The sequence below is a fragment of the Xenopus laevis genome, chromosome 9_10L (genome assembly GCF_017654675.1).
Source record: "Xenopus laevis strain J_2021 chromosome 9_10L, Xenopus_laevis_v10.1, whole genome shotgun sequence".
Taxonomy (NCBI): Eukaryota; Metazoa; Chordata; class Amphibia; order Anura; family Pipidae; genus Xenopus; species Xenopus laevis.
Genome location: NC_054387.1, coordinates 111,442,178 through 111,460,279, shown reverse-complemented (window position 1 = coordinate 111,460,279; position 18,102 = coordinate 111,442,178). Strand labels below are relative to the sequence as shown.

The 18,102-nt window shown below is 38.2% G+C and overlaps 1 protein-coding gene across 3 annotated transcripts in view; it reads left to right on the top strand.

The window, feature by feature from the left end:
- The window catches only part of eef2k.L (eukaryotic elongation factor 2 kinase L homeolog), a 67,864-nt gene extending 50,772 nt beyond the window's left edge, over positions 1-17,092 (top strand). For all 3 annotated transcript variants that reach the window (XM_041575869.1, XM_018236450.2, XM_041575870.1), the window contains exons 7-18: positions 2,519-2,668; positions 4,812-4,944; positions 5,164-5,291; positions 6,215-6,410; positions 6,902-6,969; positions 7,062-7,133; positions 7,776-7,832; positions 10,582-10,716; positions 11,384-11,572; positions 12,365-12,489; positions 14,112-14,290; positions 15,377-17,092. In XM_041575869.1, the coding sequence (XP_041431803.1) occupies positions 2,519-2,668; positions 4,812-4,944; positions 5,164-5,291; positions 6,215-6,410; positions 6,902-6,969; positions 7,062-7,133; positions 7,776-7,832; positions 10,582-10,716; positions 11,384-11,572; positions 12,365-12,489; positions 14,112-14,290; positions 15,377-15,489 (1,545 nt within the window). In that variant the 3' untranslated portion in view covers positions 15,490-17,092. The remainder of the gene's footprint in view (positions 1-2,518; positions 2,669-4,811; positions 4,945-5,163; positions 5,292-6,214; positions 6,411-6,901; positions 6,970-7,061; positions 7,134-7,775; positions 7,833-10,581; positions 10,717-11,383; positions 11,573-12,364; positions 12,490-14,111; positions 14,291-15,376) is intronic.
- The last annotated feature ends 1,010 nt before the right edge of the window (positions 17,093-18,102 follow it).

The following is an 18,102-nucleotide window of genomic DNA, read 5'->3' as shown; positions in this document are numbered from 1 at the left end:
TTTTATGGTTTGTGAGTACCCATCTTGACTATCTTGCCATTGTTTTTCTATCTTTTCACCTTGGTTAATGAACCAAGATGTGAGCACAGCCCCTTGGTTGAGGGAACAAGCACACCGTTTTAATTTAAAAAAGAACACAGTGGGTGTTATACAAAAGGTAGAAATACTACACTATATTTAATCTTTCTGTATTTTTCCTGTGCTGCAAGCGCTGGCTTCCAAGTAATTTGGTTTGATGTACTACTGGTCCGAATGGGAACGAAGATGGAGCTGGCAAGGAATATTATCAGGATTTTGGGTCATTCTTTTGTTGTTTTTAAGTATATTATATGTAAGGTCTATCAAAGGTTTATTTTGTCAAGTCAAGTTCTGTGTCTGAGTTGTGAGAAAATATCTGACAATTAGCTCACTAAAATCCAGGCGTATCAGCATGTCCTTGTGGTGAAAAATATTGCTGGACAAAATCAGGTGTTGGCTGAAATCTTGTTTTATTTATTAGAGATTTATCAGGCTTTGGCACAGTGACCATGTATATAGTATTACAGGATATCCTGAAAGGGGTAAGAAGTTATTCTGGTTTTGACTGTTTTGCAGCTTTTGCAAAACATGAAGGGGAAGTTAAAGAACTAATACTATCTTTTGAATTGTTGTATTTTCTGCACAACACTTTTGGCTTGATTATGCTGCTTGATCATGATGTTTTCTGAGCCACTGTAGGTGCTTACAAATCATGCTTCAATACTCATCAGTATATTCTGTGCAATTGGAGGTACTAAAAAACAATCCTGATGATATGGAACGTTAGAGAAAAAAATGGTGCCTGCATAAAGGTACAGCAGCCTTTATATTGTATAAATATCATTTGTACCTTTCTATATGCAGTGCTTTTGTCTTTAAAAGTGGCATATGCACACACACACACACACACAAAGTAGTTTTTGTCTTAAATGTTATTTTACTTTTAGACAGTGTACATTGCTGCGGCTCCTTAACAGTGCATTACAAATAAAGTTATACATACATATATAGAAGCAAGTTATACCTGCTTGGATATTTGACAGGGTCACAAACACAGGAGCACAAATGTACTTGTGACATTAAGGTCCCTGTCACATAGCATTTAATACAGTGTATGTGACTGGAGCGTTAGTTCATGTGCATCGGCACGCTGATGCGGCCCTCGTTCATAGGGTCTCTGTAGGCCCCAATGGATGATGGCCAGCAATTGGATCAAGCAGCTATGGCTCAGTACATGGGTGGCCAAATTGGGCCCAGATCCACTTGTTTGGCAAAGTATGGCAACCTGGAGAAGCTCTGCTATTGAGCAAGAATCCTCTGTCTAGTGATTGTCTATCAGTGCCCCCAGTTTTTATGTGTATGACAGAATGGAATATTTTAACCCAAAAGCATTAAAGAGTAGGACTTTCTGACTTTCTGACCTCCTCTCTGTTGCATTGGTTAATATAATGTGAATTCACAGGGTACTATATTAGGATTAGACAACGTTATATTCATACATGTTTATTTATTCTGGCCACAGTAATCTGGTCCTTGGGCTTCCATCGCGGTGATGGCAATGTTATCTTCAGGCATCTGACAAGCGCATACAGGCAGCATGCCTGTACTCTGCTTCCTGCTGATAACCTGATCCTGCCACATTAAATCCTTAGATCCTCATATAGGCAGAGCTTGTGAAAGTAAGGAATTGTTTAGATGTCTAGGGGTCAGGTGGTTATGCTCTTTTGAAAGATTATATACAGACATCCTAAAAAGAGCAATGGTTTTAGTATCTGGGTTTACCAATATATTTGCTATTGTCTTTCAAGCCCCCTTTCTATTCTCATTTCTATGTGGATTGCTGGGATATGGATAATTTACATTGCTGTGGTTCTCTCGGGGATTGACCGAGAATCATTACCCATTGAAAGGGTGTATCATACACCTATTCTACTATTTAGCCCATGCATTCCAATTATACTTTTTTTTAAAAGAAAGCCTTGGGTATGCATATGGCACAATAAGACATAAAACATAGATATTTCTAAAGGATTTATTAGGTAAGTGTTTCAGGGACCCAATCTATAAGTAGCACTTCTCGTGGGACCCCTCTGCTGAGCAAGCAACAAGTTAATAAGTCTTACTGGCTGATTGTGACACTAACCTTACAATTATCTGGGAACATGTTTGGCATGTCAAACCCAGATAATACTAAGGTACAAGAAACCAGACTGATACAAATAAAAGGAGAATATTCTAATCTAGAATAATAGGTAACCACACCCCTTATAATGCTCAGACTGCTCCCAGTTCCATGATAACCACAAAAACATCTTCAAGATGGCACACCTTTCTTTCTGGATAGCTTTACATAGGTCATATGATTATTGTGTTATCCAACGTGTCTTTTTTCCAACACGTATAGGCTGTACCTGGTTTTCTTTTTGACTTGAAATAAATGTTGTACTCACATACACTTTTGGACTTGGTACCAGTAAGCATGTTTTTGTGTCCCTGACAGGTGGACATCATGCAAATGTGCATTATTGAAATGAAGGACAGGCCCGGCAAACCGCTTTTTCACCTTGAACATTACATCGAGGGAAAGTATATTAAATATAACTCAAATTCTGGGTTTGTTCGAGATGACAATATCCGCCTCACTCCTCAGGTATGGTTTTGGTTTGCAGGGCTAATCTTATACATGACTACAGTGCAAAATACCCTTTACCCTTTAATAGCTTGGTAACTTATAAAAACCATGTACAAATTAGTTCTTTGGGGTACAATACCTGAATATTTTGCATCATGTGTTTCTGCCCCCCAAGTAACAGACGTTTAACTTTAATAAAGACTGACCCTTTCAGAATGACTGCTGCTTTCACTTAAGTTTATTTATAATCATGTTTCTGAGTCAGGTATGAATCTGTAACTAGAAAGTGATGGTATGCAAACGTCATTAATTCATAGTTATTAGGGATTTTGAAGGAGAAAGTGCAGAATAAGGGGTGGATTAACTAAGCAGTTGTAAATATACTCTGAAGCTCTGAAGCAGTAAGCCAGAGCATCAAATCAGTAATTTGTTTTAAAGGGGACCTGTCACTCTAAGAAATAATTCCAAATTCTATTTTATAATGTTAGTTGGCAAAATAAACTTTACTCACACTATATATTTCTTGTTTGTTTTAGTCTTTGGAATTCACAATCACTTTAAACAGGCAGCAGCCATTTTGTTATTAAGTCAAAGTTTAGATCATGCCAAAATCTTGTTTTTGAGCCAGAATGGGGCACCTGATGCCCATGCCCATGTTACACAATTAGATAGTGAGAAGGGAGGGGAATGTGAGGTGTACAATGAAATCTAGTAAGTGCATGGAAAAGTGTAAGTAATTGCCTGCCCCGCCTCTATGCCTAAGGCAAAGAGGAGGGGCAGGCAATATATGATTGACAGCTGAGTCAAACATAGATAAATGAGTATATACTGTAACAAGTAGATATGTTTAACTAAAAAAAAAAATTGAGTTTCATGTTTTACATGAAATAAAAATGTTTTGACTGGTTTCTGTTCCACAGTAAATCCTATATATTTTTTTGTGAATTCCACCCATTGTGTATCAGTTATGACACCAGGTGAAGGAAGATGTTGTATTCTAGTGTTGATGTCCCTTAAAAAGAGAAAAATATCCTAGAGGAAAGTTTAAACATTGCTGAAAATGTGATGCCTCCATGTTGTATTCTGCATTTATATAAATTAAAAATCAGATACATAGGGACTTTTTCTTTTACAGCTAATGACACACAGGGTGTTTTGACTGCCACAGTTGTACACTGAAAAACACTGAGATCAAAGTAAAGTTGTGTAATATTTATCAATTAAAAACCCCTGTCTGACACAAATGGATCAGTAACCAGTGACACGCTAACTTCCTTGCTGAAATTCTCAAGCAGAAGGTCTAGATAGGGTGCACATTGGGTACAAACTTTTATTTAACACATATTATAACGGTCAACATTTCAGACCATGCTCTTGATAAAGGTTTTAGGAAAGGACCAAAACATGATTTTTAAAAAGTACCCAGTATGCACCCTGCCTTTATATATGAGATATATATATATATATATATATATACTAAACAAGTTAGGCCCAGCACTCTCAACATATAACCCCCTAAAAAAATATTCTTGCACAACTGAACTGTAACTTTCTTAAAAAAGACACTTTTAGTTACAAAGTTTGTACAAAGCACGCATAAACTGATGCGCCCATCAAGGCAGTGTCCATGCGTCAGTCCTATCCTAAGTGAAAAAAAGAAAGTGTTACCTTTGGGGGGAGACAGACCACACCTGCTTTTCTCTTTATTTATCATGAACATATATAAATATATATATATATATATATATATATATATATATATATATATATATATATATATATATATATATATATATATATATATATATATATATATATAGAATAGCCGGGGTAGCACGCACTCCAAGTAAAGTTAATATTTATTCATTAAAAAGTAGCATTACAGAGGCATCAACGTTTCAGCTCTTGGTCTAGAGCTTTTGTCAAGATTCAAAACCAAATCAAGCATCTTGACAAAGGCTCTAGACCAAGAGCCAAAACGTTGATGCCTCTGTTATGCTACTTTTTAATGAATAAATATTAACTTTACTTGGAGTGGGTGCTACCCCGGCTATTCTTCTACATTTCCAATACTGAGCACAGCACCCAGATTTGACTGAATACAATAAATGAATGAAAGCGAGTGCAGACTGAATTGGTGAATTGACTCTTCTCTTCACAGGCCTTCAGTCATTTCACATTTGAGCGCTCAGGACATCAGCTGATTGTTGTTGACATACAGGGAGTTGGTGATTTATACACTGATCCGCAGATCCACACAGAGAGTGGGACGGATTTTGGAGATGGAAATTTAGGTGATTGATCACATTCCTATTTTCTAAAGTGGGGGAGGGGGAATAGGGACACCTAGTGGTGAGTTTTCACTTTTTTTTTTTTTGCTGGAATGACTCAGATATGCCTTTAGAAACTGAAAGAATCAAAATAACAGATTTACTTCACTTAAAGGGGGGACTGGTGCTTCATATATGGTGTGCCTAATGGAACAGATTTATTAAAATTATTTTCCCAAACAGGGGTAAGAGGAATGGCTTTATTCTTCCATTCCCATGCATGCAACAAAATATGCAAAAGCATGGGACTGACGCCCTTTGACCATTCGCCCAGAGAAAAGTCTGTTTTGGATAACTGCACCAAAATGTTGGTAAGTGTTTAATCCTGATATTTATAAATCATGTTAAAATTCTAATCCTCTAAAGGTGTATTTCTAAAGAAATATGAATTTAAGGCACATGCTATATAGTGTGACACTTGTTTACTGACAGCCTAACAAATATCAAATAAATCAGTTGGGCATACTCTGCCGCATGTCTTAGCCATGTCTTAGCCATCCACACAAGTTCAGGAAAGTCTTTAGGCATGCGGCCAGGGTGATTTAAAAAGATACCATCTTAGGTATGTGCTCTTGAGTGTTTATATAGAAAAGAAGGCCCTGGCGAGGTCCTCATCAACACTCTGATGCAATTTTCAAACCTGCCTGATAGATATCGGGGTGATTTAAACCAAGATGTTGATGCCATTGTGTAACAGTAACATGCAGCAACCAATTAGGTTTCTTTTCGGGTGCAAATTTCCCCCGTCTTGATAAATGTGCCCCATTGTGGTCAGTTTTATCAGGATTCAATTCACAGTGTATGTTTTTGGAGTGTAGACATAAACTCACTCAGATTTGGGGAGAACATACTTACTCCTGGTAAATAGGGTTGCTACCTTTTCTGGAAAAAAATACCGGCCTTCCTATAATCTTGCCGTTTTAATTTATCAATAACATTGGAATAAAGCATAATTTTTTTACCGGCCAGGCAGGTAAAATACCGGCCAGGTGGCAGCCCTACTGGTAAACGGAGGCATATTTTTTGTACTTCTGGATGGCCAGCTGAAACTTTTGCTCACTGGGCATTTTCTGGTGTTCTTGGGGCACCCTACGAACTTGCAGATATATACTAAATGTCTAATAGACCTTCTAATAAAACTCAATAAATATGTTTTATTTTTATGAATACTGTTTGTAAGTAATACTGTTTAGTGTGCATTATCCCTCATACGAATGGTGTTGTTTTTACCCAGCAAACAGCCCAGACTGTTGTTCGTGGCATTGAAGAGAAATGTGGCAGCAATCGGGTCAGAACTATGTCTGGCAGCCGCCCACCCCTTCTCTCACGTCTCTCTGAAAATTCTGATGACATGAGCGACATGGCATTCGATTCCTTACCCAACTCACCTTCCCCAGTTACCCCGCATGGCCATAGATTCGATTCGCATGGTAAGAACAGAAGCCACATACAGTTTAATGTAAAGTGGGGAAATGCCAAGCTCTTTGCTTGCATTCAATTCCATATATCAGCCCTATAAATAGATTGAAGTACTAAGCAAACCAGCATTGGTGGGATATCCTGTGGGCTCTCTTGCCCTCCCACCCCTTCTTTATTGGCACTCTTCTGTACAATTATTGGCTGGGAGCTAATGCCTAAATTAGTTGAATGTTGGTGCACTAATAGCAGGGCTTTCTTTATTACTGGGAAGCATGATAAAGGGCACAGAGATTGCCCGAAACCTGATACAAGAATTGCTTGGGCATTTGTAGGCTTGTTGCAAGTTACTCTTGTTGTTAACTGTACTTTTTACGGTGCGTAATATGCTGTTGTAAATAAACTAAACATTTTACTGTGTTGCTGGGAATTGTTTGTATGGTTACCACTCCTGGAGCCAATATTCTTGCTTACATTTGTTTTTTCCCCCTCTTTTTCTTTAAAGGTTGGCCTATTTTTAATGAGGTGGACAACTTACATAATGAAGAAAACAATAACTTGGACAATCATAGAGTAGGTTGATTCATAGGTTTTCCTATATAATGTAGTTGTCTCAAAAATGTTATATTGTTTTTTTTTATTCATTATTATTTTTTAATTTTAAGGACTCTGAAAATGGAGGGGATAGTGGATGTCCCAGTGAAAAGCGAAGTGAATCTGATGAGCTGGAACACAGAGTAAGTGAGAATCAACATTATTTCTGGGAGGGATGAGTGAAAACACATGCATCATATTCACTGGAGCTATTCATATATAAAACAGTGATATATCAATTCAGCGGTGGGTCTGGGCTGACCGGGTTTCTGGGTCAGAGGTCCCGGCCCTTGTTCCAGGCGCAAAACCCTGGCTAAAACCCCCTCCAGTGGTCCTCGCCCTGTGTGTTTAAGATGCAAGGAAATTTTGGCCATTAGATGAGGTTGGGGAGCAGGTCTGGGATGGAGAGGCCACGAGGGCAGTGTTCCATCAGCCCAGTCTGACCCATTATCAAGTTTGTTAACACAGTAAGGGCAAAACAACACAGGATCTTTTGTTGGATGTCCTTGCATGTTGCAAAATTTTGTGGGACAGGTAAGTCTGTTCAGCCAAAGTCTTGTATAATTCCACTTTGATCAGCAGTTATAACTTCTTAGGTTAACAAACGCATTGTCATCAGTAATGCTTGTGGCAAGCTGACACTGTAAGGTACAACTCATCATCATCAACTTGTTTGTAAATGCTCTCTGTAATATTTTAGTTTCTGCAATGATATTAATGTTTGCTGCATAATTTGATACATTATGTATATTGTGTTTTTCGAATTTATTTCTGCTTATGTGTAGATCCATATCGTTGGCAGAAGACGGTTTGAGTCAGAATCTGAGGACAGTTTTGGAAAGGTATGTACAATAATGACATAAATGTTCTTCCACAACCGATCCATTCCTCCTGTTATCATTCTAATATGCATTAAGAAAGCAGCAGTACTGGGAATGTCCAAATTTTGTGAAAGGTCGTGTATCAAAATGACTCATCTTTAAATTTTACATTTCCAGCTACATGACATATAAATGTCTAAGCCAGGAATTATAAGGATTAGGTGACTTGTTTTTTTTTGGGGGGCAAAAAATGGTTACAGAAAGAATATGATTTGTTCAAATATCAGAGCTAATAATATAGAATATAGTGTTGAACTGACCTGCCAGAGCACCTAGTGGTTACCAACCTGTCATTTGTTATCAGTCCTTTCTTATTTCCATCATAGGAGTAGTATATAGCACCTGTGCCATTTGGCAATGTCTCTTTCTTATTGTATGTTCTCTGATGGGGCCAGTCTGTTACTGACAGGATAGAGACAGTGCCCTGTCAGAGAATGCTGTGATATTGAAGCCAGAACATGCAGTCATTGTGTCCATTATTTATGTCCATTGTCCTTAATAAAGTCAAGAAATGCTGAGTGAAAAACAAGGAAGGGGCTTATATCATTTTCATGATGCTGATTTAATTGAATATCTAGTACTGCTGATTTTAATGCCTAGTCTTCATTTGCTTGTCATTCATTAACATCTCATATCATGAATTCCTTTTCTAATGTTTCTCCCAATCAGAGCAAAGGTGTAAATAAGGCCTATGTCATCCTTAAAAACAGTCCACGGAGTAAACTGGTGATTCTGCATGATTTCATGTTAGAGTTTCCATTGAGATGCTGCTTCTGTCACCAATTCACTTACCAGCGTCCTTGTTACCTGCACATGTTTGGATGGATTAGAAACTTGAGCCATAAAATTAAAGGGAGATTACAGGACTAAATTAATACAACATATACTACATTCAATAGTATTAATTATAAATACTGCAGAAAGATTCACAGTTAATATATCTATATATATGTCTATCTATAAATATAAATGTATTGTATACCCTCATAACTTATAGTGCTGTTTTATAGAAAGACAGTAGGGGTTGTATATCACATGAAGGGCATGGTGGGAATTAGGGAATTATAGGGAGTGGGACCTCCAGTGGGTACAATGTGCAAAGTTATTGTACCCAACAGCACTGTACTCTGCAAATTGTGTTGGATTTTTGATCCACAGCCTAGCAAATAACGTGCCAACCAATTATCCATCCAATCATGGTGCTGAAATATGTCTGCATTTTATATTTTGCGTCCTGTCAAAAAACCCTCATGTTAAACGATACACTTGTGTGGAAGAGGCATGCTTGGATATTGCATTTACATTGTTATTTATATTGTTATTGCGTAGCTGTGTAACAGAGTTCATGTACTATCCTTATGATTATGTGGCTGCAGTGTGAATGCAAGGATTGGGGAGCTATCAAACTGAAAGCAATAAGAACACAGGCCCTGTTTATTTAGCTAAGATCACTTCTATTTGTGTATCAGTATAGCTTAAAGGAGACGCAAACCTAAAAGTTAAAAAAGCCCTACCCCCTACCCTACATAGAAACCCCTCCCTCCTCCCCCCTACTCCGGACGAATGCCCCTAAGTCTTTACTTACCCTTCTGTGAAGATTCTGTCCAGCGGAGTTCACGGCCGCCATCTTCTTCTTCAGTAATCTTCGGAATGAGACGGGCGGCGCATGCGTAGTTGGAGCAATTTTCTGTTTCGCGACAACTACGCATGTGCCAAAACTCACAAGAATTGTAGAAGTGCCGGTCTCATTCCGAAGATATCCTGAAGCGGCTCAAGATGGCGTCTGTGAACTCCATTGCCTGAATCTGCACCAAGGGGTAAGTAAAAAGTTAGGGGCCTATGCGCGGGGTAACATTTAGGCTGGGGGGAGGGGGGGTCTATCTAGCAGGCCGGACTGATCTGTGGGTTCTGGCAAATGCCAGAGGGGCTGCTATAAGGTGCCATAGAAAGCCAGTATTTAGTGGGCTGATGGGGGCTGTTTGGGCCTCTTTATGAGCTGATTGGGCCTCTGTGTACCTAAAATCCCAGGGCCTTAAATTCTCAGTCCGGACCTGCTATGTAGGGTAGGGGGGGGGTAGGGTTTTTTTTTTACTTTTGGGTTTGCTCCTCCTTTAAAACCAAATTCCATTCTGAAAAAGGCATGCCATGTCATTCACAAATATCAATGTAAAATTCTATAATGTCGTAAAATCTATATACATTTATTTGCAGTACCAAAGAGGGCTGTTTCTTCGCTCCACCAGCAAACCGTTTTAAAAGATCCGGCATATAAGCTAAAATAAGTCTATGTTCCAGAAAGGGCAATTTGTTTTTTAGCCAGCTTTAATTATATACAGGACTGGAAGGCCTCTATTCTATTTTGACTATTCGTTTTTTTTGGTTTTCATGTAATTTGCTGCTATGCACGAGCAGTTTTTGCTTTGATTAGGGGGTAATACACATTTGAGAATAATACTAATAATATAATGGGCTATTCAGGTTGAATATCACAGTACAACCAACCATAAATTTATTATGAATGAGGCAGGTGTAGAAAGCATTGTGATTGCCTTGTTATTACTGGCTTGGAAAACTTAGACCTCGAAGGAAAGAATAATTATATATTTCATATATAATATGTAATAGAGTTGTACCGTAATAATAACCATCCCTAGGTAGATATATGCAGAAGCTATTATCACTTAACACTGTCATTTTTTATGTTTTGCAGGTCACTGTGGAGAAATGGAACCAGTTCCATGCTTCTCGTGTTCATGTCCACAGACCCTCCTGTGTGGCGGTTGAAATGCAAAGACTTAATACTCTGGAACTAGAGAAGAAAATCGGGAAATCGATTCTTGGAAAGGTATAAACACATCTTCATATATTCTCTTTGCTTTTCTAGTTAGGAGAGAAATATCATTAGCATGACTTGATGCACTTCCACAAAAGGGAAAATACTGGTTGTGTTACATTTGTGCAGTAGCATACAAAAAATATGGACCGTTTTGACCTCTATTCTTCCCAGGCCCACTTTGATCCACCCTAACCCCACCTGCATTCTTTTCAACCCCCCCAAAAAAAAAGATCAACTGTTTTGGGCAATGTTACTATTTCATGATTTCATTTAGAAGTGGTTAATTATCTTGTCAGAAAGTATAATTTTTCATATGGATTTGCACTTTTGGTTATTTATAGGGATTCACCGAATTCAGGATTCGGTTCGGGATTCGACCTTTTTCAGCAGGATTCTGGCGAATCCTTCTGCCTGGCTGAACCGAATGCAAATCCTAATTTGCATATGCAAATTAGGGGCAGGGGGTAATTGCGTGCCTTTTTGTCGCAAAGCAAGAAAGTAAAAAAATGTTTTTCCCTTCCCACCCCTAATTAGCATATGCAAATTAAGATTCGGTTCGGTTTTCGGCTGAATCTTTCGCGAGGGATTTGGAGGTTCCCTAGTTATTTAGCCATTCACATTGCTATTTATAAGGCATTGAATACATGACAAAATAGGTTATTTCCTGTTGTTCCAGGTTCACTTGGCCATGGTGCGTTATCATGAAGGGGGACGTTTCTGTGAGAAAAACCAAGAATGGGATCAGGAATCTGCCATTTTTCATCTGGAACATGCTGCTCATTGCGGGGAACTTGAAGCCATTATTGGACTTGGCCTCATGTACTCACAGTCACCCCATCACATATTGACTGATGTATCTGTTCAGGTAAGCCAATAGTTTGGTATAAGCGTCTGTTACCGTACTACATACTGAGCCAGCTCCGGAGCTTTACTTTGTATACAAAATCTATAAAATGAAGTGGTAGCTTTATTATAGACTGCAAGAGGCAAGCCAACCGGATTCAAAACAATTTAATCTGTTCTGCAGTTAAAGGGGAACTTCACAAACATAAAAAAGTAATATTAGTTGTATATCATGGAAATATCTAAATATTATCAATTTAAAATTCTATACCATTTCTAAAATAATCAGATTACATTTCAGTATTCTCCCTATCCCACTCTTTGCAGGATTTTGATTGACAGTTAGGTTGCTGTGTGCTCCCTTTGCCTAAGCAATGTATTAGAGCTACGGCCTTTCGAAATAAATAAATGCACCACAAAGCTGCACGTAGACAGACTGCTAAGAGGATGATATCAAAGCTGACACCTATTTGCAGTTTGTCAGAATTAATTCAGATGCTTTGAGAAGTTGAACGCCATTCTGCTCTGTGGGATATTAGTGCATAGTGATGCTCAGCAGCTCACCCTTCACACATCCAAACACATTACTTTCTGATACAAAAATCAATGGATGGAATCAGTGGAAAGGATCCTTGCCATGTGGCTCAGGGGCAAGCTGAAGCCATACAGTATATTGCTTGGTGAGCCTTATTTAATCCCCAGGTCTCAATCAGAACCCTCCTGTTCTCCACCTCTATACATAGTACAAGCATTGTACAAGACTTATATTTAATTTTCCTTGAATAAGGAATTATTTTTCCTTTCTTCCTTGTAGGACACGGAAGATAACAGAATAAAGGGATTTAACTATTTGTTTATGGCAGCAGAAGCAGGAGATCGTCCTTCCATGATTCACGTTGCCCGAGCTTTCGATACTGGAGTGAACCTTGGTTCAGACAGGTAACGATCCCAGCAAGCCTGAACCAAATCCAAAAAAACTAGGGATGCACCGAATCCAGGATTCGACTCGGGATTTGGCCAGGATTCTGCCTTTTTCAGCAAAATTCGGATTTGGACGAATCTTTCTGCCCGGCCGAACCAAATCCTAATTTGCATATGCAAATTAGGGGTGGGGAGGGAAATCGGAGGGAAATGAGTTTTGGTCACAAAACAAGGAAGTAAAATGTTTTCCCATTCCCACCCCTAATTTGCATATGCAAATTAGGGTTCGGATTCGGTTCAGTATTCAGCCGAATCTTTCACAAAGGATTCCGGGGTTCGGCCAAATCCAAAATAGTGGATTGGGTGCATCCCTAAAAAAAACACGTGACTTGTAGTCACATAAACGAGGTCAAATTTTTTTTTTAACCACACGCTGCTCGCATGGTCCTTTTTCCTCCTTTTTCCTCCTTTTACCCCTAATTTTCATATGCAAATTAGGGTTTGGAATCAGTTCTGTATTCGTCCGAATCATTAAATAGTGGATTTAGTGCATCCCTAGTCACTACATACTGGACATGGTACAGGTATGGGACCTATTATCCAGAATGCTCGGGACCTGGGGTTTTCCGGATAACAGATCTTTCCGTAATTTGGATTCTTGTACCTTAAGTCTACTAAAAAATCATGTAAACATTAAATAAACCCAATAGGCTGGTTTTGCATCCAATATATATTAATTATAACTTAGTTCGGATCAAGAATGAGATACTTTCTTATAATTACAGAGAAAAAGAAAGCAATTTTTAAACATTTTAATTATTTGGATAAAATTGAGTCTATGGAAGATGACTTTCCAATAATTCTGAACTTTCTGGATAACGGGTTTCCAGATAACGGATCCCATACCTGTACTACTAATTACTGTATGGCATATAGACTGTTCTCTGCCTTTTACTGCTGTCTCAGATTTATTATACAGTAAATCTCCACAACTTGCCAAAAATGTTTTTTTGAACAACAATACCTGGAAATTAGCATAGCAAGCAAGACTGATAAAAAGATCTAAACTGAGAAATAGGAAAGCAAATTAAATTCCCAGAAGTCCAGATGCCGGTAAGACTAGTTGAGGGGTATTCCTTGTACTTTTTTTTTTTTTTTTATTTTATTATAACAATTTGCCCATTCTCCCAAGTACTATTTCCCAGATTATCATCTCACTGGCACCAGGGTAGGAAAGAGAATTCTTTTAGGCCTAGTACATATTGTACATGTTGATTATAGTAATTAATCGGAAAGTTAAACAACGTAATCATTTCCATTCAAAAACGTAATAAAATCTTTCTTATAAAATAATACTTGTTGAATTATTGTCAAGAAATTGTTAATTTGTAGGTTGTGAATGTTTCTCTTTTTCTTATTACTGGTTTTTCAGTACCCTGTGCCCAAACTTGTATATCTATTGAAAAGGCTGCTACTCGTGTGACGAATAATGACGTTTTCTGCCTTATACCAGTATGTAGGGGAAAGGCCACCTAGTATAAGCCATCTTTTTACAACTCTAATGTTGAGACTTTCTTTATACAGTTTGATATTTATCTGACAACCAATGGCATTCCCTCTTCCAAATTGTCACAATTTAGGATACAGGACTGGCAAGAAGCCATCTTCTGGTATGATTCTGCACTCAACATGACAGATTATGATGAAGGTGGTGAATATGATGGAACTCAAGATGAACCAAAATACTTGCTGCTGGCCAGAGAAGCAGAAATGTTACTCACTGGGGGATTTAACCTTCAGAAGGACCCACAGCGATCTGGTAAATCAGTTATTTTCCATTACCTACTATCAAACCGTACTGAACCCCTGGGATGGCATCTTTAGATCACTGAAGGAACTGTCCAAGAACAGAGACTAAAGCTACCTTATTACAAATTCCTTTATTTACCACCTGCTTGTAAACTGGCTACAATACTATATCTTACAGTGGATAGTTGATAAATATTATTAGTCATTTGTATGTTTCCTGTGTTTATATTGAAGGATACAGTATGACACCCCCTTTCTTATGGTTCCCTTTGCATTCATGCAGGCCCACCATCCCAAACATTTTTTAAAGTTAATAAATAAAGGCAAACTGAGAGGTCCTCACAAATCCTCACAAATCATCAAGCAGAAAAATAGGTTTGCCTGTATAAACTGATGCTACAGGGCTAATTAATAAATTCTGATGCTAATTGCACTGGTTTCTGAGCTGCCATGTACCAATAATATGAATTATTTACTTAGCCTTATATTGTGACATTATATATCAATATATATATATCAATATATATATATATATATCAATATATATATCAATATATATATATATATATATATATATATATATATTGAATAAAGTACCCCCTCTTGTAAAATATAAGGATTTTATAAGTTACCGAGGAGTTTCATAACCATATAAAAGCACAAGGCCGAAGGCCGAGTGCTTTTATACAGGTCATGGAACTCTGAGGTAACTTCTAATATCCTCATATTTTGCAACTGGGGGTACTTTATTATAATACATAAGTTTCAGTGAGTCATGTGAGTTAGCTCATAAAGTATCTTGTGTGTTGGTCCCTAAGCTCAGTAAGTGACAGTAGCACAGACTATGTGCAATAAATCAGCAGAAAAGAAGATGGGGAGCTGCTGGGGCATCTTTGGAGACACAGATCTTTACTGCTAAAGGGCTGTGGTTGCCTTGGGCTGGTACAAAAGCTTAAAACATAATGTACAAAATGTCTGCCCTACTTATTTAGTTAAGCTTCAATTCTTCTTTAATAGAAGAAACGTGTCTTAGAATGTGTCTTAAAATTAGAATCCACCGGCAATAATTCCTCATTTCTGATTGTGTGCTTTCTAGGTGACTTGTTCACAGAAGCGGCTGAGGTGGCAATGGAAGCAATGAAAGGAAGGTTGGCCAATCAGTACTACCAGAAAGCAGAGGAGGCCTGGGCCTGTATGGAGGAGGAGTAGTACAAATGGCCTTGAACAAAAGGACAAAGGCATCTTAACAATGGCAGCAGACTGAAACATTTGAGTTTGTTACAGAATTTGTTTATTTTTCCTGGATTGCTCTAATGCTTGTTTACATTGAGAAAAATATACAGAATCTTATATTTTTAAGAGAAATTTGAGGGGGCTGAGTATATCCACATATTTGCTCCCTGCCAGTGTACCTTTTTACCAACATAAAAAAGCAAATTTCTGCACTTTAACTTGTGTTGCCAACCCGGCAACCTTTTCCCTATATTGCAGGAATCATTTATCTCACATGTACAAATCCACAAAAAGGAACAATTTAATTTCCATTTTTAACCCGTCTTGGCTGCCTTCAAGGCAACTATAATTCTAAGATTTATTGGGCCGCTACCAAAGGAAGCATATGGGCATAAATGAGAGGTTATTGACAGTTATATAAAAATTGAGGACTCTCCCTTTTCACACACTCTGCTTGTACATGGAGGAACATAATTAACTAACATATTAAATGATCTGACCAGGTACATACTGAGCCCCCTAGGCCACCCCCACTGCTGTGTTGTGTGCTCCTTATGTTTCCATGATTGCACAGCAAGTATCACAAGGGAGTGCGGTGCATTACAGTGGAGGTTGTAATATTTATCAAGATGCTTGTTGTGCCATAGGTTGTAGATTTATGATTAGATTATTTATGGCACCTGACATGCTACAGCTAGAGGGGCAGATTATTGCCAATAGATTAAATAAATTAGCCACAATAGTGCAAGCTATAACACTATATTTATTCTGCAGAATGCTTTACCATACCTGAGAAAACAGCTCCAAAAGTTCTGTCAGTTTGTTTAGGCTAGCAGCTGCCATATTAGCTTGGTGTGACATCACTTCCTGCCTAAGTCTCTCCCTTCTCACTCATACTTCTGGGCTCAGATTACATCAGGGAGGGGAGGGTGATGAGGAGCAAACTGAGCATGCTCATGCTGTGCCCTGGAGGTTTTAGATGAAAGAAGGAAGTCTGATAAAGAACTCCCTGTGTACACAATAAAAAGAAAGAAATGCTGTGTTTCTTTTGAGGACTTAAAGCAGCATTACCTTGAGGGTTTACTGCTGTATTTATATAGATCTTTCTGATAAAGCTTACTTTGTTTTAGCTTCAGCTTTTCTCATTCTCAGTATAGCATGGTCAGGTTGCTAACTGGCCATACAGAAAATGACAGGCGGCCATGCACGATTATCATGCAACAAGCTGCATGAGACAAAATATTTTTTTAAGAAGAATTTAACCAGAGATGCAGCTCTCTGGCTGGTGGATGAATCCTAGGGATGCCGTTTATAAAAGGAAAGGATTTTGCCACCTTTCTGCTGTTGACATGTTCCAAATTTGCTATGGGAAACCAAAGTAAGGAGATTTCTCTCAGGGACAGAGTCCCAACCTCCATATTCTATATCTCACCTTTGGCTCAATTCAGGATTAGTTTTCTACAACTAATAATAGAAAGATATATGAAATAAGTCATTGACTCTGATCAGGATTAATCAGTGTCTCAGTGCAGAAGTTTTTTTTTTCTCTCACTCAGATATAAAGGGCTTTTAATATCGTGAAAATGGTGTTGTAGTTGTTAACTGCATTTATGTGAAGCTTCAAATTCAGTTCAGTGTGTGAATTTGGCACTGCGGACCATGCAGATTCTCCTGGGAATAAAATTTTCCTTACCTGGTTGCAGCAGTTTGGCGCTGAACCTTTCTGAGAATTGAATCCCAATTGTGTTAAATGGGCAGTAAACACCCCCATCAACATGAGCCTAGTAAATAGGAGTTGTAGTAAAAGTGTATTCTGATGATGGTTTTAAATGAACAGTGCAGAGCAGTGAAATTGAAAGTGCTTTCACTCTAACTCCATGGTTCTCCATAGCAACTCTAGAATGGGGATAAGGGAATAAATACTATTGCCAGTTAACATAGTACAGGTATAGGATCCCTTATCCGGAAACACGATATCCAGAAAGCCCCGAATTACGGAATGGCTGTCTCCCATAAAAATGATTTCCTTTTTCTCTGTAATAATAAAACAGTACCATGCACTTGATCCCAACTAAGATATGATTAATCCTTATTGGAAGCAAAACCGACTTATTGGGTTTATTTAATGTTTAAATTAATTTCTAGTAGACTTAAAGGGATACTGTCATGGGAAAAAAAAAATTTCAAAAAGAATATAGTGCTGCTCCAGCAGAATTCTGCACTGAAATCCATTTCTCAAAAGAGCAAACAGATTTTTTTATATTCAATTTTGAAAATCTGACATGGGGCTAGACATATTGTCATTTCCCAGCTGCCCCAAGTCATGTGACTTGTGCTCTGATAAACTTCAATCACTGCTGTACTGCAAGTTGGAGTGATATCACCCCCTCCCTTTTCCCCCCCAGCAGCCAAACAAAAGAACAATGGAAGGTAACCAGATAGCAGCTCCCTAACACAAGATAACAGCTGCCTGGTAGATCTAAGAACAGTACTCAATAGTAAAAACCCATGTCTCACTGAGACACATTCAGTTACATTGAGAAGGAAAAACAGCAGCCTGCCAGAAAGCATTTCTCTCCTAAAGTGCAG